The sequence below is a fragment of the Melospiza melodia genome, chromosome 28 (assembly GCF_035770615.1).
Source record: "Melospiza melodia melodia isolate bMelMel2 chromosome 28, bMelMel2.pri, whole genome shotgun sequence".
Taxonomy (NCBI): Eukaryota; Metazoa; Chordata; class Aves; order Passeriformes; family Passerellidae; genus Melospiza; species Melospiza melodia.
The window spans coordinates 3,367,759-3,389,115 of record NC_086221.1 but is presented as its reverse complement, the minus strand read 5'-3'; the positions used below and the strand labels follow the sequence as shown (position 1 = coordinate 3,389,115).

General features: G+C 55.8%; 1 protein-coding gene across 2 annotated transcripts; it reads right to left on the bottom strand.

The window, feature by feature from the left end:
- Nucleotides 1-461: 461 nt before the first annotated feature.
- Nucleotides 462-15,607, bottom strand: PTPN7 (protein tyrosine phosphatase non-receptor type 7). Of its 2 annotated transcripts, XM_063178038.1 has the most exons (11): nucleotides 15,475-15,607; nucleotides 12,094-12,142; nucleotides 8,911-9,139; nucleotides 8,383-8,566; nucleotides 7,868-7,952; nucleotides 7,252-7,328; nucleotides 4,585-4,722; nucleotides 3,704-3,814; nucleotides 2,999-3,156; nucleotides 2,062-2,175; nucleotides 462-1,519 (listed from the first exon to the last, which is right to left on the bottom strand). In XM_063178038.1, the coding sequence occupies exons 3-11, from the start codon at nucleotides 9,039-9,041 to the stop codon at nucleotides 1,426-1,428; spliced, it is 1,092 nt and encodes a 363-aa protein (XP_063034108.1). In that variant the 5' UTR covers nucleotides 9,042-9,139; nucleotides 12,094-12,142; nucleotides 15,475-15,607; the 3' UTR covers nucleotides 462-1,425. The 2 variants fall into 2 exon arrangements, with proteins under 2 accessions (XP_063034108.1, XP_063034109.1); XM_063178039.1 differs by lacking the exons at nucleotides 12,094-12,142; nucleotides 15,475-15,607 and adding an exon at nucleotides 11,563-11,692.
- Between the last annotated feature and the right edge of the window lie 5,750 nt (nucleotides 15,608-21,357).

Genomic DNA, 21,357 nt, shown 5'->3' with positions numbered 1-21,357 from the left:
GATGGAAATGCAGCAGGTGAAAGGATGGCACTTGAGATCTGCTCCTTTTCCTGCTGCTGGGCCAGGAAGCAGATTTGTGCCTGGTGCCAAGGGAGGGAAGTGGGCAGGGATGACCATTGGGCAGCAATTCAGCTGCATTTTGGGGAGCCATGGAGGGGGGAAGGGGTAGGTCATGCACACACATCTTCCAGCAGGAAAATTGAGCCTTTTCTCCCTGCATCTCACACTGGATCATGTCAGGGCTTGTGACATGGTTGGGCACAGACTGGGCATTTCCCTTCTCCTTCCCAGCCCTCACTGCCCAAATGGGTGTTTGATGCCCATTGGCAAGGGCAGCTTTGGATACCTTCATAGTACTTCAAAATACTTCCCAGAGTATTTCCATCTCCATGCTTTATGACAAAATGTTTTTCCATCTTCTATATTTCCCCCTCTGGATTTATCAGTTTAAAAAGCCAACCTAATAAAACCCAAATATTATTTTGTTCTTAATTCAGAAAAAAACCCCAAGAATTTAAAATCCCCACCCTCATGTAACAAAAGGCAATTGGGAACACATCACTTGCAAACTGCATTTGGCAATCTCCCCTGCTAGAGAGAGGGGAGGTCTGGGTTGGATATGGGGGAAAATTTCCTCCCTGAAAGGTGCTCAGGCACTGGCACAGGCTGCCCAGGGAGGAGGTGGACTCACCATCCCTGGAGGTGCTCAGGAAACAAATATACATGGCAATTCATGATGCAGTTTAGTGGGCTCAGTGGGGTTCAATCAGAGGTTGCATTTGATCATCTTGGAGGTCTTTGCCAACCTTTATAATTCTATGATTCTGCTTTAAGGCTGTTGAGGAGGTGTTGGCTGAAGGTGGAGAGGAAAGGAAGCTGTGGAACGCTGTTAGTGACTGTGCACCAAGCCATCAAGGTGTGTCTTTAGCAAGCAGAGCTTCATGGTGCATGTTTGGAGCAAGCCCAGCCCTGCCCACAAGGATGCACAGCCAGGACAGAGGCTCTGTTTATTTCAGGGTAGTTCCACCAGTGCTGTGTCTGACAGGGTGGACATTTGTGTGCAGCTGAAAGGCAAACCACACTCCCAGCATCTGCCAGCTGCAACTCCTCCACACAGCTTGCTCTTCTGCGTCAGGATCTTGCACCTCTCAAAAGCCAAAGCTGCTTTCTGCGGGTGAAATCTGCCTGGAGGCAGCAGCAGTGGCCACGTGGAGCAGCCAGTGCAGCACCTCACCTTGCTCATCCCCAGGGTCCAAAGCCACAGTTGGGCTGGCTGGGCTGTGGGATGCACAGGGAGCACCCGAGGGATGCTCATGCTGCTGCTCTGTGGCCTGGCAGCATCAGGAGGGCTTTTGGTGAAGGTATCCCCAGGCTGGTGCAGGAGAGGTCCGAGCAGGGAGCCACGGGCCCGGCGGGAGCCCTGCACTAGCAGGCTGCCCCCTCTGGCAGCTGGGAGGCGTAGAGAGCCAGCGTGTGATGGAGGAACTGGTACTGCTCGCTCGTCTGGATCATCCCACCCCTGCAAGGGAAAGGCAGGGACCACTGACACTTCACAGACACAGAACCCTGCTCCAGCTCTCTGCTCCCACGGCACAAACATTCCCGCTGCACCAGCCATATCAAGATGCCTCTGAAACAGGCAGCAAAGCAGCCCAGAGAATGGAGGGGTTCAGAAGCACTGCTGGGCTGTTCAAAATGAGATTAGCAGCTGATTTGGTGCTAATTTTCACCTGTACTTCTTGAAAAGTGGCCAGGTGGAGTGTTTCTGGACTTGGTGGCTGAGCTGGAAGGGAGGAGCAGATGGCTGCCAGGTTCACAGCCCCTCTCCTCTCCCTTGTGTCCTCAGCTCAGAGCTACAACAGCTCTGACTGCAGAACCAGCCTGGCACTGGGAATTGTTTGCCATCCACACACCTGCTTTCCCCAGGCACCTTTCTGGTTTTCAGCAGAAATAGTCCCCATGCCCCTTGGGATGCCCATGCCCATGTCTCTGCCACATCCCTCCCCCAGCCCTGCTGTCAGGCTGGCACCCAGCAGGGAGCCCCCTGCCCTGGGTACCCACCTGTCTATGCGCAGATGGCACACGATGCCCAGGATATCCACCTCCCCCGTGTCCTGCAGCTGCTGGCACCCGATCCTGGTGGCAATGAAGCAGCCGGTGCGGCCGATGCCCGCGCTGCAGGGCAGACACAGCTGTGAGCACCCTCAGCACCCACTGCCTGTGCTGGAATTGCTGAGCTGCTGCACTCCTGGATTGGGATCTCTGCCTAGAGGGATGCTGGGTCCTGGCCCCAGCTGCCAGACCAAGGTTCTGAGCCAGGCACCAAATCCATGGGCTGGGGTCACTCTGCCATGGCAGGGAGCTCTTGCCGAGTGGCACAGCCCAGCTGAGGTTGCTCTGCAAGCACAAAACCAGTCTGTGCCCATCCCTGTGCAGTGCAGGGGGCTCTGCAGCCCTCCCCTCCCAGCTGGGCTCTAACCCCAGCACCAGGTTTGCACTCAGCCTGCAGCAGTGCATGCTGCCCGTTCCATAGGGACAGCTGGGTGCTCTGCTCCACTGTCCCCAGATTCACTCAGCAAGGAGAGAACAGCCAGAGGCCACCTCCTGCAGGAGAGCTGTCCTGAAACATGGCCACATCCAAGCCACAGGCCATGCTGGGTGGCACAGGGAGCAGGAATGGGTCAGGTTCAAAGGGACCAACCATGGGGCCACCTGGTTCCATCTCCCTGCTCAAGCAGGACCTTCCAGAGCTGGAGATGTGGGTGTAGGGTGGGGCTGGTGGTTGGGTCCCAATGCAGACCCCTCCTGCTCCCACCCTGCTGGACCCCAGTGCAGGAGCTGCCACTCTAATGCCACCATTGAGCTGCCAGGACAGGAGCTGCTGTGGGTGGCTGTGCCCTGGGATTTCTGCACCACCTGGGACCTGTGTGTGAGCGCTCACAGGGGATTGACCCTGGACAGAAGCACAGACAGGGCTCAGTGAGGTGCAAGCTCTTACCTGCAGTGCACCACGATGGGCCCTGGGCTGGCTGCAGTCTGCAGAGCCTCCTCCACCTTGGCCACCAGGTGCAGCAGGGGCTTGGCTGACTCAGGTGTCTGCTGGTCTGGCCAGGAGGGGAAGAGGATGTGCTTGACCTTGCGGCATTCCTTCCCAAGCTTCTCCAGCACAGCACAAAGAGAAATGGGGATGTGAGGGCACGGGCCAGATGAAATGGGGAGCTCAGCTCAGCAGAGCTCAAGCAGCCTGCACCCATCTCAGCCATTTTCCTTCTGAATCCCTCTCTGAGCCTCTGCCAGACATGAGGGAGAGACCCCAGGGCCAGAGCCAGAGGATGAGAACAGATGCAGAGTGTTCCAATACTGCCACCAGAGTCCAGGCAAAGCAAGCCAGATCCTCTGGCTGGTGTCAGCCCAGGGTGACACAGAGAGCCCATGGGGCAGAGCCCAGTGCCACAGTGCAAAAATACCAGGCTGGTGCTGCTCTGCCCAGCTGACCCTTCTCCTCTGCACCCCACGACTGGCTCCTGCTCCCTCCCAGCCTCCCCAGTTTCTGCACACCCCTCCTCTGGCAGGGCCCTCCTGAGAATCATGAACCCTCCTCTCTCCTGTCACAGAGCACTGCCATCTCACCAGAGATGCCAGGGGTGCCAGGGGCACTGCTGGGCCCCAGGTGCTCCCTCTGTGCCCCCAGGATGAGACCCACCTGGATGGAGAGGTCCCGCACCACGTACTCCACAGACTCGCTCACCCCCTGCACGTGGATGGTGAAGGGGCCGTAGGTGCCCTCCTTCTCAGGCCAGTAGTGGACACATTTCTGGAGAACAAGGCAGGTTTGTGGCTGTGGAGATGCTCAAGGCACCCAAGGACCCTCCTCGAGGATGTTTGAACTGTGCTTGAGTCAGTGCTGGTGGGAGGGGTCCTCACCTTGGGGGCAGTAGGGGAGTGGGGAAGGTGGAGGTGGAGTGATACAGAGGGAGAGCAAAGAAGGGATGGATCCCTGCCCCTGCACCCTCTCCCAGGCCCTGCCCTGGCTTTCAGGCCCCAGGGATGTGCATCCCTGCTCAGCCCAGGAAGCTTCCAGATGCAGCAGGAATCAGGGCACAGGGAGAGAAGGGAGCAAGGACATGGCCAGGAAAGAGTTTCCAGCTCTCAGTTCCCCCAGGCAGGTGCTGTTGGCTCCCACCCCAGAAGCAGAAGCAGTGGGCAGCAGTGCCTGGGCTGGATTCCCTGGCTGACAGCTCAGCCCAGGGCAAGCTCTGGGGGCCAGAGGGGCATTGCTGCCCACTGCTTCTGCCCCATCCCTGGGGACTGCCCTAAACTCTTTATCCAGCCTTAACCCTTTATTATCCAGCTGGTAAAGAGTGCCCAGAGCACACAGCCATGTGAGGAGGAAAACCAGCTAGGACCAAGGCTGCAGCCCTGGGGATCTGCTCCTCCACTTGTGATTCATCAGGGAACCCTCTGAGATAAAAGCACAGCGAGCGGGTGCAGGGCCCCACATGCGGCCTCACACCCTCACACAGCCCTCTGCTGCCATCAGCACCCCCTCCCGCTGTGCCCAGGGCTGGGCAGGCTTCCTGGTACCTCCTTGCGCTCCTGGAGCTCGGTGATCATGACGATGAGGGGCGCCTCCTCCTGCCACACCATCTGCCAGAAGTCGCTCACGGTGTTCAGCAGGGGGCCCTGTGTGGCGATGTACTCCCGGGGCCGGCCCGCGTAGCCCTGCCGAGCACAGCCTGTCAGGGACCGGGCCACCCTGAGGGCACCCTGAGGGCACCGCGGCTGTGCCCAGCTCACGCCAGCCCCCACCACGCTTTTCTCCTCTATGCTTTAGAGGCTGAAACGTGCTGTTTCCTACTGAACCTGTCCTTAAAATGCTTTACAGATCTGCTGAGGAGCCACCAGGCATCCTCCCCACCCCACTGGTCCCATCTCCAGGAGCAAGTCCATCCTAGCACACCCAAGGGCACTGTCAGTGTGCCAGTAGCTGATGGATGCCTTGGCAAGGCAAAGCACACACAAGGAGTGCACTCCTCACTGGGGGAATTTCCACAGGGACAAACAGGAATCCCTGCTTCACAGCTCCAGGCATCCTCTGCCCCCAGACACTTCTCCTGGTATAAAATTGCCAAAGGTATAGAAAATCCACGCCCTCCCAGCAATCTGTTGATGCTCTGGTCTCACAAGAAGTTGCACTGGCCCAGCTAAGGAATAGGAATGTTCTCAGGAACATTTTGCAGAGCCCTAATTTCATGCCTTGAAATGATTTATTTTCCCTAGGAAATGTGATTTTCCATTCAGGAGTGTCATTCCCTGGGGGTATCAACCCTGGGAATTCCACCTTCCCCCCACAGCCATGCTCAAAGACATTTCATGGAACACCTCAGCAGGAAGAGCATCAATCCCAGGTGGGGCTGATGTGATCAAACACCTGCAGAGCCCTCCCAGATTCCTGTGCCTCCCAGGCATGCCCAGGCAGGCTGGGCTGCCAATTTTCTGATGTGCCCACAAATTCCTGCACTGCTACACCTCTGGGGAGGCAAGGGGAAGGAAGGAGTCAGGAAATACCAGCTGCACACAGGGGAGAGTGGGCACAGGTGTGTGCAGGTGTGTGTGCCACAGGAATGGGCAGTGCTTGTGCATTGGCAGCAGTCAGGTGAGGTAGAGGGGATGCAGCAAGAGGGGGAGATGATGGAGTTCTGGATGCTGAGAGTTTAAAACTTTCTGTGCTGACAAACTCTGACACCCAGGAGAACACTGTGTTTGACCTGGGCATGTAGAGAGAGCTTCCAAAGCTGACTGATAGCACTGTGTTCAGTTAGAAGTGTGTGATTTCACTGAGTAGAAAATTTAGAGTTTTAGAATACAATAATATATATACAACTAAAATAGACTACTATAATATATATATATATAACTAAAATAAACTAGTTTTAAACCAGTTACTAGTCCTTATTCTTCACCTTCTTCTTTGTAAGTTTAAGTAGTGTTTTGTAATGAGACAAAAAAGCTCACATTGTGGGCTTTGAGTAATCATTTGAGTTATTGAGCTAAAAGTGAAAATAATTTAGGTGTCATTTCTTAATTAAATAGTTTAGCCTTAAAAGATCTTGTAAAGGAAATCCCAGCATTCCTGGGTGTGCCACACCTGGGGTGTAGGGACAGGGTGGCAGTGTCACCTGCTGTGCAGCTGCCTCAAGAACACACAGCTCCTCTGCTGCCCGTGGGCAAACTGCCCCTGGAGCTCCCAGCAGCTCTGGGCACAGTGCTCCTGTCTCAGGGAGCTTTCACCCTCCCTGCTGGGTGCTGCTTGCTCCTGTGGGTCTGAGCCACAAGAAGCACCACAAGAGAAATGCTCCTGACTGCCCTCCTGACAGCTCCACCTCCCAGGGGTTTGTGTGGCACCCCAGCCAGCACTTCTTGTGGGCTGCTTGTCCACATCCTGCTTTCCCTCGTGGCTCACTCACAGCACCCACAGCTCCCCTCTGCTTCCCTGGCCCTGGGCAGTCCCATTCTCCACAATACCAGCAGTTTCACTCCTAACTCTACTAGTTGTCTTCTTACTTAACTATCCTAGAGGTAGCAGTAACGATAATCCAAGCCTATGTTTTCACCGCCCAGGGTGCTGCACTGAGATCAGTGGCTCAGCCAGAACCCTGCCCCAAAGGCAAAGCTGGCACCTGGCTCACAGAGATCCCACTCTGGCAGAGACTGCAGCCTGGAAGGGTTTGCACAGGGATGGAATCAAACTAAATTGTCTATGTAACACCCTAGGGTCTGGGGATTTCTCAGTCTCTGGAAAGGAACCCACCAAGTGCCAAGCATAAGCCCCATTTTAATTAGCTCCCTTCCTGGGAAATTGCAGCAAGCTCCCTGAGCAGAGAGGAAATCCCAGGATCAGTGAGGTTTGAGGATCTCTGAGCTGCTGACACAGCTTGCCTCCCATGCCTGTGCCAGACAATGGGCCAGTGTGTGAGGAGCAGATGGAGAAGCCACTGCCAGGGAGCCTTTTGGGGTGCTCAGTGTGCCCAGGAGCTGAGAGCAGCTCCCTCCTGAGACTGTCCCACCACAGGAGCAGTGTATCTGCCCTGTGCAGATGGAGCCACATCTCCAGCTCCAGCAGGGGTGGCAAGTTAAGTCTGCAGCCCCAGGGCAGCCACAGGAGAGCAGGTGGCAGTGCCCCAGCATGTGTGAGCAGTGTGGCACCTGCAGCCTGATGCCCTGAGAGCCCTGGGAGGAGAGGACACTCACTGTGATGTAGTTGGCATTTATGTAGCTGTCTTCCTCCTGGCTCCCAGCCCTCCTGAGGCAGACCCGGCTCTCAGGATCTGAAAGATGGCACAGGTCTCACCCAAGGGACTGATCCTGCCCATCCTCCCTCCCCGACCCCAGGGGCTGGAGCCTGAGTCCTCCTGCTCCACGCCATGCCCAGAGCTGTCTGTACCCTCCCCCAGGCCTGTTCTTGTCCCACTTCAGCCTCACTCCCCTGGCAGGGAACAGCCCAAACCTGTAGGTGCCGGAGTGAGCAGGTGGGGTGACTCACCTGCAGTGATCCCCAGGACATTCACAGAACCTTAAAAGATTTTCTAAAGAAAAACCCAGCATTCCTGTGTAACCAGATCTCAGCTGTGCCCCTCCACAACACCCTCAGCCTTTACCCTCCCAGGACCATGCCCTTGGCACATGGAAGGCCCCAGGAGTGCTGCACACCTGGGTAGGAGCAGTTCCCCATGTACCCCAGCACTGTGCACACCCCTGCAACATGGGCAGCAACAGCACCCAGGGGTGCCCACGCCAGTGCCAGGGCTGCTCTGAGCCGCCCCTCACCCACAGACAAACACAGGCAAAGGGACACAGTGGCACCTACTGGGGAGAATGGTTTTGTATCTGTCCTTGAAAGCACGGCCAGGGATTTCCAGCTCCTCCGGACTCACGAAGTTGGGTGGGATTTTCTGCAAGGGGAGAAAACAGCCATGAGGAAAAGTCCTTTGCTGCCACTCGTGTCCCCTGCTTGTGGCACACCTGGCTGCCCAGCAGGGCAGAGCTGGCCCAGAGGCATCAGCAGAGATGCCAGCTCCTGGGATGAGTCCTGGCTTTACTCCAGTTGGGGGGGGACTCCTTCCAGAGAGGCAGTGCTGGGAGAAGAGCATGGTATAGCAGGGCAAGGCAGGGTTTTGCAGGGACCCCAACAGGACACGTGTGCACAGGGACCAGGTGAGACCTGGGCACCCCTCCCCTGTTTGCCCACACCTCCTGCCCTCCCCCTGGGGCTGTGGGGCACAGCTGGGCTCAGAGCCTGATGTTTACCCTGCCAGCCCCACCACTGCCAGCCCCTGGCACCCCTCCTGCGAGGAGGGAGAGGGAAAATCGTGATCATCGCACCGAGAACTCCTCCTGGAGCTGTGCCAGGCTCTGGGCGTGCTGCTGGAGCTCCTGTTTCCTCAGCACGTGGCTGGATGTCCTCAGAAACTTCAGTGTGATGTCCCGTGGCGTGCAGACAGGCTGGATGGGCTCCACGTTCCCCAGAGAGCTCATATCCAGCACCAGTGACACATTGGAGCCCCTCCTGCAAGGCACAGGGGTTCCCGGCTGACCTACTGCCACCCTGGGACAGAAGGACAGCCCAGCCCACTGCATCATCAGCTAAAACCACCCCACACTGGGCAAAAGGCAGATGGAGACCCCAGCAGATGGGGAGACTGAGGAACAGGAGCTAGCTGAACATTTTATGATTGATAGCTGAACATTTTGCCTTTCTGGTGGGAAGTCCCCTGAAGGACTGAAGGTGTTGGGATTTGTCCTGAGCTGCCTCCACACTCAGAGCTGGCAGCTGCAGGCAGAGGGCTGGCAAAGGAATGTCAGGGGAGCCCTGGGATGAGCAGTGCAGTGGGTACCCCGAGGCACACTCACCTCTCCTGCAGTCGCACATGCTTCTTGGCAGGGGGACTGGGCTTCTCTGCCTTGTCCATGTCCTCTGCAGCTGCCTGGGCTGCCAGGCTGCCCCTATGAACTCTGGAGCACACCAAGCAGGCCTGGACCATGCTGCAGCAAGCACAGAGCCCTCGTCCTGAAGCACAGCAGGGCCACACAGGGGGGACTCAGCTCCTGGGAGAGCATGGAGCCATCGGAGGAGAAGCAGCTGGAAAAGAAAAGTCAGATGTGAGAGACACCACGAGGCTGGATGGAGCCCCCACAGATGGTCTGCAAGCAAGGGATGGGTTTTAAGTGCTCAGTTGTCCTGGAAGCAGGACCCCCAGCCCCTGTATGCAGGCAGATATCCTGGAGAGCTGGCAGCACAGTCACCCTCCCTGCAGCACTGCAGCCCACACTGGTGACCAAGGCATGGCACCAAGGGCCACCTCCGTCTCCTGAAGGAGGACACCCATTCTGGTGGCAGGCACAGCCTGGCCTGGGGGAGCCCCAGAGGCTCTCCACCTCCATGGAAGCACATGCCCTGTGTTCCCAGCCCTTCCCCATCACATCCCCCTGCTTCATCCTGGGGACATGGTGGGGACTGGGAGCTGGAATGTCTGAGTGCTCAGCCAGGTGACACGAGGTGGCTGTAGCCACTGCACAGAGCCTGGCCATCTCCTGCTGCAGGGACACACAGACCAGGCACCCTAAACAGCCCCATGGCCCTGGGACAGCCTCCTCCATCCTGCAGGTCACAGCAACTGTCAAGAGGAAACTGCTTTATCTGGGTCATTGAGCAAAAGGCTGTGGGCAGCCCAGCTGGGGAAGGTGTCAGACATCCTCCATCACCAGGGCTGGGCAGATGCAGGTGATGCTGACTCACCTCTGGGCACAGTTCCTCATGGTGCAGCAGCACCCTGGGATCCTGAGCCCCCTCCTCATCCCCTGCTTCCTCCATGAGCAGAAGACAGACCCAGAGCAAGCGAATTATGCAGAGTCAGAGCTCTTGGTGGCAAAGAGTGGGATCCCAGGCAGCCCATCTGCTCGGGGAGGTCTTGTGGAGAGCTGGTGTCCACATGGTGGTTGGGAACACAGGTAGGGCAGGAGCTGCTGCCCAGGATTCCCTGCCGCCCGGTGGCATTTCTGGGAGTGGCAATGCCACCACTGCCACTCACACCATCCCTGTGCCCTCAATGCAGGCAGGACAAGAGCAGCGGCTGACCGGAGACAGCCCAGGCTCCCATCCCAGTCTGGCCAGGAACACCTGGGAGATGCCAGGGAAGCACCTCAGCTCACATGGCCTGCCCAGCATCCGGGCCTGCCTGGCACCGCCATGCCCACACACATGCCCACCAGCCTGGTACAGGCCTGGTGTGCTGCCCTGAGGGCTCTCCTGCCCAGCCTGGCACTGCCTGGGGACTGCCCAGGGGCTCTCCTCCTCAGCCTGGTGCCCTGAGGGTGCCCTGGGGGTTCTCCTGTCCCGCTTGGTGCCCAGGGGCTCTCCCGCCCAGCCTGGTGCCCTGAGGGCTCTCCTGCCCAGCCTGGCACTGCCCTGGGGGCTATCCTGTCCAGCCTGGTGCCCTGAGGGCTGCCTACCTGCTGCCCGCCGTGAGGGCTCCTCGGTCCCGGCCCAGGCCCGCGGGCACGGCACGCTCGGCCTGACAGCACGGTTTGAAAGTGTTCAGGAAGCCGCTTATCAAAGGAGCTGCTGCCTCTGCTGCTTCCTCTCCCTCCTTCTCCCCCACCCCGGCAGCCGCCCACACACATACCGGCCACAGCTCCGCAGCTCGGCCCGGCCCGCCCGGCCCTGCTCCCCCCGGCCCGCCTGCCCCGGGCATGGCCCGGCCTCCCCGGAGCCCCGGGAGGCTCCATAGGAGCTCCAATGGGGCTGTGGGGTGAGCTCGATGGGCTCTGTGACACGCCATGGCCAGCCCTGTGCCACCCTGGGGCACGGAGGGATGGGCAGGAGCAGCCATGAGGGAAGGTGTGAGGCGGGCTGCTTGGCAAGAGGCAGTGGGGCTGCTCTGGGTGCACCACAGCCCCTCAGGAAGCCAGGGTGAATCCTCCCATGGTGCCATGAATCCCTCCATGGTGCCATGAATCCTCTCATGCTGCCACAAATCCCCCCATACTGCCATGAATCCTCCCATGCTGCCATGAATCCTCCCATGCTGCCACGAATCCTCCCATGCTGCCATGAATCCCCCCATGCTGCTGTGAATCCTTGCATGCTGCAGTGAATCCTCTCATGTTGCCGTGAATCCCCTCATGCTGCCATGAATCCCCCCATGCTGCCATGAATCCCCCCATGCTGCTGTGAATCCTTGCATGCTGCCGTGAATCCCCTCATGCTGCCGTGAATCCCCTCATGCTGCCGTGAATCCTTGCATGCTGCAGTGAATCCTTGCATGCTGCCGTGAATCCCCTCATGCTGCCATGAATGCCCCCATGCTGCCATGAATCCCCCCATGCTGCTGTCCTCTTGCTCAGGCCATGCCCTGGCTGTTCCCCATCCCCCTGGAATGTGCCAGGGCTCACTCAGTGCCTCCCACCCTCGGTGCCTGCCCGTGTGCTCCTTGTGCCACCCCATTGTCCCAATCCCTGTCCATGTTGGGACACCCCTCTGCACCCACCACCACCCCTGGGTACCTCAGGTAGGACAGGTGGGCTCCCCCTCCCCAGCAGGGAAGGGCAGGAGTGGATTTGGGGTCGCAGGTCCCTGGGCCTGACTCAGGTAGGCCAGGTCTGCCCTTGAGGCACTGCACATCCTTCCTGACACATCCCCACTGCTCTTCCTGTTTGCTCGTGCCGGGCTCTGCAGCTTCCTTCCTCCTCAGCCCCCACCCCGCTGTGCTGCAGCAGCTCCTGCTGCACCCCAACAGCCCCACAGACCCCAAACCCTTCCCTGTGTCTGCTCAAAGGGCTGCTCTGGCCACAGCCACCCCAGCCCAGCTCACTGAGGTGACTATGCTGTCACCTTGCTGGAGAGCTGCGCGTCTGTGCACATCTGTGTGCCAGAACAGCTTCCCTGGGCAGCCCTGCCAGTGCCACCCATTGCCACCCCGTGCCACCTGAGGGCTAGGACATCAGAAGGCCCAAGCACCAGAGCAAAGGGCAGGGCTTGGCCAGCAGCAGAACAGCCTTATCCTGGAGAAAAAGCCACCAGCACCTCTCTCTTACCTGCAGATCCTTGAGTGGCCAGAGGATAGACTGAGGAATTCTCTGTGCCCTGTGTGGGATGATAGAACACATCTGTAAGGCCTGGAGACAGCCCCATCACACACTGCCCTTCCTTCCCACTGTCCCTGACAGAGCCCAGGAATGGCTGAGATGACCAGCACTGAGGCACTAAACAAGGTGTCTGCAGAAACTTGCTCCCAGTAGGAACCAGAGCAAACAAACAAGGATCTGTGCTGGAATAACAAGCTGCCAGACATGCAGAGACTTCCTGAGGCTAAAACTGGATCTGTGCTCTAAGTGTGGAGGGCACCTGTCCCATCTGGGTGGCTTTGAGTTCAAGGGGTTCCTGAGGATAGAGTGTCTCAGGTTGGAAATGGGTGTGTTTATTCTATCACCATCTGTCAGAGCTGGGGCAGTTCTCTGCTGTTCATGGGGCAGTTTTTTCTTTCTCTCTCCCACAGCCAACCCTCCCTCCAGGAGATCTCTGCTGTCCATGGCCACTGAGTGTCCCTGCAGGGCTGATCCAATCCCAGCATCCCATGGGAGATGCTCCGCCCAGGGGAGGAGCCAAGCATTCCTGCCTGGATCCAATCTGGGCCTGGCACAGCACAGCAGCCTTTGCCCCCTGCACTGCCAGAGGAGCAGCTTTCTGCTGCCCTGCATGGCCAGAGGGAGCCCAGGCCCATCTGCAGCAGCCCTGGAGCTGCAGAGGAAAACTCCCCCCTTGTGCAGGATCCCTGCTGCAGCAGAGCCACAGCTGGCACTGCAGGAGGGCTGAGCTCCCATGGGATGGGACTGGGACACCACCCTGGCACACAGGGGATCAGCTCTGCTCTGACTCTGGCAGTGGTTTTTGGTTTTGGTTTTGCTTTTGTTGTTGTTGTTTTATTCCATTTGTATTTTTAATTTTCCTAGTAAAGAACTGTTATTCCTACTCCCATATCTTTACCTGAGAGCCCTTAATTTCAAAATTATAATAATGCAGAGGGAGAGGGTTTACATTTTTAATTTCAAAGGAGGCTCCTGCCCTCTTTAGCAGACACCTGGCTTTTCAAACCAAGACATTCTTCCTGCCAGGTGCTGCTTTGGTTATGAAATGCCCCTGGATGCTGCAGGAAAGATGCTGATGCACTTCCTTTGCAAAATGGCTTATTTGGTTCCACTCAAATTTGGTCATGACAAAGGACCCCACTCAGGGTTAAAAGGAGAAGCTGAGATGCTGGGATGCAGTGCATCCTCTGCCTCTGAAGCACCACAACACCAAGGTCCTCCTGCTCAGGGATGTCCTCAGGAAAGCCTTGCAGCACTTTCCCTCTGCTGCTCAGAGCTCCCTGTGCTGCTGGCTTGGCTCTGCCAGTCACACACCTGCCTGTGCCAGCTGCCGCTAAGCAGGACACCCAAGATGCAGCCTCTGGAAACTACACCTGGCCCCTGGGGCTGCTCCTTATGCAGAAAATTTCAGTGGAGACTGAAGGCACTGTCCTTGGCCATGGCCTCTCACCCACGGTAGGAGCAACACAGCAGGGATGTTGTGTGGGGATGTGCCATGGCTCCTAGGATCAGAAAAGTTTGCACTGCTGAGATGTCCTGACCCTTACACACCTCTGATGGTGCACAACTGGAGACTGGTGTGCTCCCACCTGCCAGCATGGCTGCTCTTCCTCCTCTCTGCCAAAGCACCAGCATGCTGAGGAGGTGCATGAGAAGGGAAAGCATGAGAGGGGATACAGACCTGTGGAGACCACAGCAGGAAAATGAAGGTGCTGGTGGAAAATGAGGCATGAGCTGGTAGAGAGAGACTGGATGTGAGGGAGACGAAGAGCAGAGGGAGTCAGAACACACTGCATGATCCAGGGCATTTTTCAGTTCTGAGTGCCATCTGGGCAGCAAGCTGTCCCCTGTACCTTGCTGCACCCACCTACATCTGCTGCCCTCCTGGGACTGAGCCCTGCCCCTCCTGCCTGCTGGGCACAGAGCAGGTGCACACCCACACCTGCAGGTGTCCCTGGTCACTTAGCAGTGCCCATCCCTGCTGGTGGGCAGAGACCTTGAGCAGGGCAGTCCAGACATGCCCTCCCTCCTTCCATCCCTCCCCTGGAATGCACCTTTGGGCACATCACTTCTGGCCACCTCAGGACCCCTGCCTGGAGCAGGATGCTGCCAGCTGGCTCCTCCTGAGGGACCCCGGCTGGGCTCACAGAGGGGTGTGGGCAGTGGGGAGCAGAGAGCTGGGGGATGCTCTGGCCAGGACTGTGCCAGGACAAGCCCTGCTTGTCCCATGTCACATCACCAGCTCTGCAGCATTGGAGCAGAGCTGCTGGATCCTACAAGCAGGGACTGCTGGGGCCAGGGCACACCTGGCTTTGAGGGGAGACAATGTCCAGGCTGGGGGCAGATCCCAGCCCAGGGTCAGTTTGCTGTAAGGACAGGACCAGGATACCAGGACAGCCGCTGCAACCTGGTGTGAGCAAAGAGGAACATGACAGTGTCCAGGGGCAAAATCCAGCAGGGGATGGGAGGAAGCAGCACTGAAGGAAATGGCTCCAGGCAGGTCACTGCTGTGCCCCTCACCTTCCTGCCTCTCTCCTGTGAGGTCCCAGAACAGGAACATCCCTTGTCCCCCAGCATTCCTTTCTGCTCTGACCTTGGTGGCAGTGGGGTGTCAGGGGTGATGGTGATGCCCAGAGTGGTGCTGGGAGGGTTGGTGATGGAGGGATGCACATGGAGGGAAGAGTGTCAGCTGTTACCACACCAGCCATTCACCCTGACCCAGCCAGGGATGTGCCAGACATGGGATCCCCTGTGTCCTCTGTCCATGGACATCTGTGCATTAAGATTATCTGTTGGGATGTGAGGACGAGAGAGGTCTGTGACACAGTCTCAGAGGCCTTGAAGAGTCCTTATAGGTATGGCTTTACTTTCAGCAAGATATGGGGTCCCTATGGAGTTGGTGCTCTGGAAAGGAAGATCTGAAGTTATCCCTGGTACTTGCTGTTTGTTCACTTCCATTTTAAAGCTCCTCTTCCATGGGGTCATCTTGCACCTCTGGCCATAATTTCATAACCAGTTCCCTCCGTGCAAAGAGCACCTTCGATCTCCAGACTGGGACCTGTTTTCCCACTGATGACCAGCCAATCCTTATGCCCATTTCTGCCCTCCAGCCTCGTGGGCATGGGCTCTCTCACCCAGCCTCCCTGCCCTGATCCACACCCCAGCACCTCTCTCTCCTCATCCTCTCCCCACAACACTGCAGCCCCAAAGTCACCTCAGCACTGCCAGCTCAGGGGCACTGCTGGCACCCAAAGCACAGACAGTGCCCATCACTTTCACTCCCCAGGGCTGCCAACCACACCTCGGCTTTGTCCCACCAGGCCCCGTCACCTCTGGGTCCGGCACTCAGGAAGGGATGGTTCTGCTTCCGTAGGCACGGCTGGCAGTCAGGATGTCCTGCAGTCTGCTGGAAATGAGCGCATCTCCTCCGCTGCCTGAACATCGCTCGCAGGCTTGAAGGTGAAGCAGCTGCCTGGGGATGGAGCAGGCTCTGTGCCAGCTGCCGGCAGGGCACAGGAGGAGGAGGAGGAGGATGAGGACGGTGCAGCCATGCCGAGCATCCCGCAGAGCCGCCCGGGGGCAGCGAGCCCTCGGCCCCTCACCCGTGTCCGTGTCCCCTGCCCGCCGGCCCGGGGCCAGGCACTGCCCGGGGGCCCAGGGCAGCAGCCCCGCCGATGGCTCCTCCCGAGAGCGGCTTCTCGCTGTTCCAGCGTCCTCCAGGGCAGCGCGTTCCCAAGGACAGCTCCGGCAGGAGCATCCTCCGGGCGGGCTGCGGAGCTCAGCGCTCAGCACAGCGCTGCCTGCGAGCCCGGAGCCCCGGCATCCCACCGGCACCGGGATGATCCCCGCGGATGCGCGACCTTTCCCCGCGGCCGGTGCCGCTCTGGGCAGAGTTTGCTCCTGTGCCGTGCGTGGCTGGAGCTGGGAGCAATTATGGAATTGCTGGTTCGTTTTGCCAAGGCACTGCCGCTGATGCTGCCGGCCCTCTCCTCAAGGAGAATCAGAGGAAGAGTTTAGGACCTGGATTTCCTGCTTAACTCTGGATTATTTTCTTTGAATCGCTCGGTTTGTTCTGCCTACAGAAGAGGAGACTGAGGGGAGACCTTGCTGAGCTCTTCAACATCCTCATGAGGGGCAGCTCCAGTCTCTGCTCTCTGTGACCAGGACAAGAGGAAACAGCTGGATCTGTGTCACAGGAAGTTTAAATGATAAAAAGAAAAATGTTTTCACCCAAAGGATGGTTGAGCACTGGAGTGGGATCCCCTGGGAAGTGGTCACAGCTCCAGACCTGTCTGAGCTCCAGGAGCATTTGGACAAAGCTGTCAGACACAGGGTGGGATTGTTGGGTGTCTGTGCAGGGCCAGGGGTTGGACTTGATAACCCTGATGGATTCCTTCCAGCTCAGCATATTCTGTGATTCTATGACTGCTGAGTAGAACCATGTTTCTGGAATTAGATACTCTCCTGTATCTCCTGCAAACAAGCTGAGCTTTCCTCCAAATTTGCCAACAGAGCAGCAGAGCTGGGCTGCACCAGTACCAGCACCACTGGGCTGGGCTAACACTGATATAGAACTGGTGCTGCTGTGGACTAAAGAAGGTGCCTTGGCACAGGAACAGTTCCTCTGGGAAAGGTGATGTCCAGAGTGAAAGTGTTTTATATCAGCTTGGTTTGCTCCTCTCCTCGTGTGGGAAGAAGATCCCCCTGTTCATTTTACAGTGTAGTACTGTTCCTAAGCCAGGTGTATAGAATCAGGAAATAATAATAAATAATAAATAGGAAATAATAATGAGGTATATAATCAGGAAATGACAGAAACATTAAGGTTGAAAACTCCCTCTAAGATCATTAAGTCCAACCATTAACTGACCAGTGCCATGTCCACCACTAAATTGTGTCCCCAGGGGCTGAGGGTAAAGGGGATCTAAGCCTGGACATGGGACCAGTCCTCAAAGGTGCTGAGACTTTGACACTCTGGCCAACAAATCCAATGGAGAAGCCACAGAGGGCCAGCAAGGGCCACAGAATGACCTGGTTACCAGGACAGCCTGCTGGGGACACACCTGTGGCAGCACCTGGCTCATCCATGTGTCACTTGGGCTTGTCCTGTGCTTTCCTGGGTGCCTCCAAGAGAGCTGTGCTTTTAGAAATGCTGTCAGGGAAATGCTGTGTGCTTTGGTTTGCCTTGGGGAGAGAGCCTTGCTTGGACACCTGTGGGCTGGCCAGGAGGCACACACATCCTCTCAGGAGGCTCCAGGACACAGAACTGCCTGAAAAAAAAAGGCTCCCAGGAAGAGGACACCCCCCAGCTCCTCTCTGTCCTCACAGCACGCAGGGCAAAGCAGTTATTGTGGGAATCTTTAAAATTACAGGGTTTTGGGAAGGCTGCAAAAGGCAGGCCTCAGAGACAGCAGAACTGCAATTAGAGCTAAGCAGCAGCCATAAGATTTGTCAGCAGAAAAATTATCTAAGAAGTAGAAAGTAAGGACAAATAGAACAATGGTCTGTGTATTAATGCTTGCGTAGAATAACTCCCTAAACTACAGAAAAGTTTATCTACTGAGATATTAGCGAGTTCTAAGCTTAATAATGGAGCTCTGTGCATTGTATCTTAAGGCTTACAAGCAGGTATTACATTTGAAATAAGCAAGCATTGTTTTAACCAAAGGTACCTGTGCTTATAGTGATTGGATAGAACTACTGTCAATATAGAATATGTACCATACAGATATAAATACTGTCAATGTGCTTTTGCTTTGTGTGATTGGTCAAAAAACTTTTAAAGTAAGTTGTAACATTGAGTTCTTTGTCTGCTGCCTGGGATGTGAGCTGGTGGCATCTTCCCATTGTCATAACCATGTAATGAAACTGATGCTGAAAAATAAAACAGCTCAAGACACGTTCCTAGCAGTCCCATTCCATATGTGATTTGTACATAACCCCTGACCAGCAGTAGGTCTCAGTGAAAAAGGCACAAAAAGGCCTGAAAATCCTCAAGATTCATCATGTTATTCCAGTCCTGGGTGCCTTGGCATACTGCAGCAGAGTGTTATAGATGGATAATGAGATGATTTGCTCTCACTATTAAGGGATGACTGTTGTAGGAATATTAAGAAAAGCTTTAGTGATGTATAGTTATGTTATTGTAGTTTAGACATCCTCTGTTCTCTCCACAGTTCCTTTCCCCCCTGTATTGCTGCCATCAGACAGCCTAGATTATCTAGGACAGGTACAAAGAAGCTGCACAGGTGTCCCTTGCATGGGGCAGTTGGGAATGGAAAAGCTTGGGAGTGCTTAGGGGGCGAGGCATGGCAACACCTGACCCCCAATCCAGTTACAAGAAAGCAGTTTTCACCAATAAATGGCAAAGAAGAGCTGACTGACAGACTTTGAGAGGGGCCAGGGCTGGCTGATGCAACCCCCAGGGGTATAAAAGACTGAGCATCCATCTTGAAGAGGAACCGGCCACGTGGTGTCCAAGAGAGCAGTTCCCAGCGCTGAGAGTTTTTCCTTATTTAGTCCTTTGTTGTACTTTCGTCAAGGTTTAATAAACCTTTTTAAACTTTCAAAGTGAGCAGTTGTTTCTCACAAGTGGGACCTTGGCAGCCCTGCTGGCTTTGCCCAGCACAGCCCAGCTGGCTTTACTCAGCACAGCCCTGCTGAGTTTGCCCAGCACAGCCCAGCTGGCTTTACTCAGCACAGCCCTGCTCGATTTGCCCAGCACAGCCCTGCTGGCTTTGCCCAGCACAGCTCTGCTGGGTTTGCCCAACACAGCCCTGCTGGCTTTGCCCATCACAGCCCTGCTGGGTTTGCCCAGCACAGCCTTGCTGGATTTGCCCAACACAGCCCTGCTGGCTTTGCCCAGCACAGCTCTGCTGGGTTTGCCCAACACAGCCCTGCTGGGTTTGCCCAGCACAGCCTTGCTGGATTTGCCCAGCACAGCCCTGCTGGATTTGCCCAACACAGCCCTGCTGGCTTTGCCAGCACAGCCCAGCTGGCTTTACTCAGCACAGTCCTGCTGGGTTTGCCCAACACAGCCCTGCTGGCTTTGCCCAGCACAGCCCAGCTGGCCCAGCTGGCTTTACTCAGCACAGTCCTGCTGAGTTTGCCCAGCACAGCCCTGCTCGATTTGCCCAGCACAGCTCTGCTGGGTTTGCCCATCAGCCCTGATGGCTTTGCCCTGCATAGCCTTGCTGAGTTTGCCCAGCACAGCCTGCAGGGTTTGCCCATCAGCCCTGCTGAGTTTGCCCAGCCCAGCACAGCCCTGCTGGCTTTGCTCATCAGCCCTGCTGGCTTTGCCCTGCATAGCCTTGCTGAGTTTGCCCAGCACAGCCTGCACGGTTTTCCCATCAGCCCTGCTGAGTTTGCCCAGCACAGCCCTGCTGGCTTTGCCCATCAGCCCTGCTGGCTTTGCCCAGCACAGCCCTGCTGGATTTGCCCAACACAGCCTGCAGGGTTTGCCAGCACAGCCTGCAGGGTTTGCCCATCAGCCCTGCTGGCTTTGCCCTGCATAGCCTTGCTGAGTTTGCCCAGCACAGCCTGCAGGGTTTGCCCATCAGCCCTGCTGAGTGTGCCCAGCACAGCCCTGCTGGCTTTGCCCATCAGCCCTGCTGGCTTTGCCCAGGACAGCCTTGCTGAGTTTGCCCAGCACAGCCTGCAGGGTTTGCCCAGCACAGCCTGCACAGTTTGCCCATCAGCCCTGCTGAGTGTGCCCAGCACAGCCCTGCTGGGTTTGCCCATCAGCCCTGCTGGCTTTGCCCAGCACAGCCCTGCTGCCCCAGTCCCTGGGCTGCTCCCTCAGGGGGACACCGAGCCTGGTGACCTCTCAGCAGTGCCATTATCAGTGACAGGAAACGAGCTGGGCAGGAGGGGCAGGAGACAGAGCCCCAGAGAGAAAGGAAGCGGTTACAAAGCTGTCACTGCTGCACGAGGAGCTGCGCCCACGCACCCACGGGCACGGGGAACGGCGCTGCCCTGGGTGATATATGTGATCCAATAATTCCTGCTAAAGGAAATTGTGAAAAACGCCAATAGCTTGTTTTTAAAATGTTTTTAAAATGTTAAAAGTTTAATAGTAATAAAATGGTTTTAAAAATAGTAATACAATTAGAGTAATAATTATTTGGATAATTTGAATTAGGACAATATGAGACAATAGAAACAAAGAGTTACAGACGTCCAGGTATCTTTTTCTGGGCAGCATAAGCCTGAAAAAGGACCCATGTTAACAGAGGATTAACCCTTAAAAACAATAACCTGTTGCATATTCATACACCTCATGCATGATGCATAAATTCCATTCAAACACAGGATTCTGTCTGGTCAGTGTCAACTTCTCCCTCCTAATCCTGACGTCATCTTCAGCACTGAGCAAGGTGGGAAGAAGTTCATTTCTTCTGATAATGGGGCAATAAATTCTCTTTCTCTGAGAGATTCAGGTGTCCTGTGGCTGCTATCTCAGTGTGAGTCCTTTCTTTAGGGAAAAAAAGTATCCTACATAGCATAGTTTCTATTTTAACATTATGTTATAACGTAAAACTATACTTAACACACTAGTTAAGAGAATTAATGCAGCATAACTTTCTAACACAACACATATAATATTCATTTCAATAATTGCGAAAAGCCAATCATAAAATATGCATTTTTCACAGAAATTAAAACCACAGCATTTTGTGTACAAAGGCAGTGTTGGGCAACGAGCAGTAATAGGCTACATGATGAGAATGGAGATTGCAACACCAGGAGGACACTGTCTCCAGGGATGGGTATTTCAAGGGATTTTCTTCTGTCTGACAAGACCCCAGCAGGAGGCATTTGATAGGCATCATCAGAAGTTTGTCCCAGAAAGTTTTCATCTGACAAGATTCCAGCAATTATCCACCGGTTCTGGGAAACGTGTCAGGAAGAAAGAAAAAACTACGATAATATGCTAAAATATGCTAAAATATGCTAAAGAGGAGCCCCTTCCAGAGCCCAAAATCCTATATAAAACAGACTCCAGAAATGGCATTTGGAGACCCACAGGGACTTTGGCGTGGTAGAGGCCAAATCCTGAGTCTCCCTGACCCTGGATCACCTGGCTCAGAGTCAAATTGCTTGTGGCTTCTTCCAAATTTATTCTTTGATAATTTAATAAATTTCCTTCATTATTGAATTGGAGTATTTATTTATAACAGCCTGTTACAGTCAAATTTTCTGGAAAACCCTTTT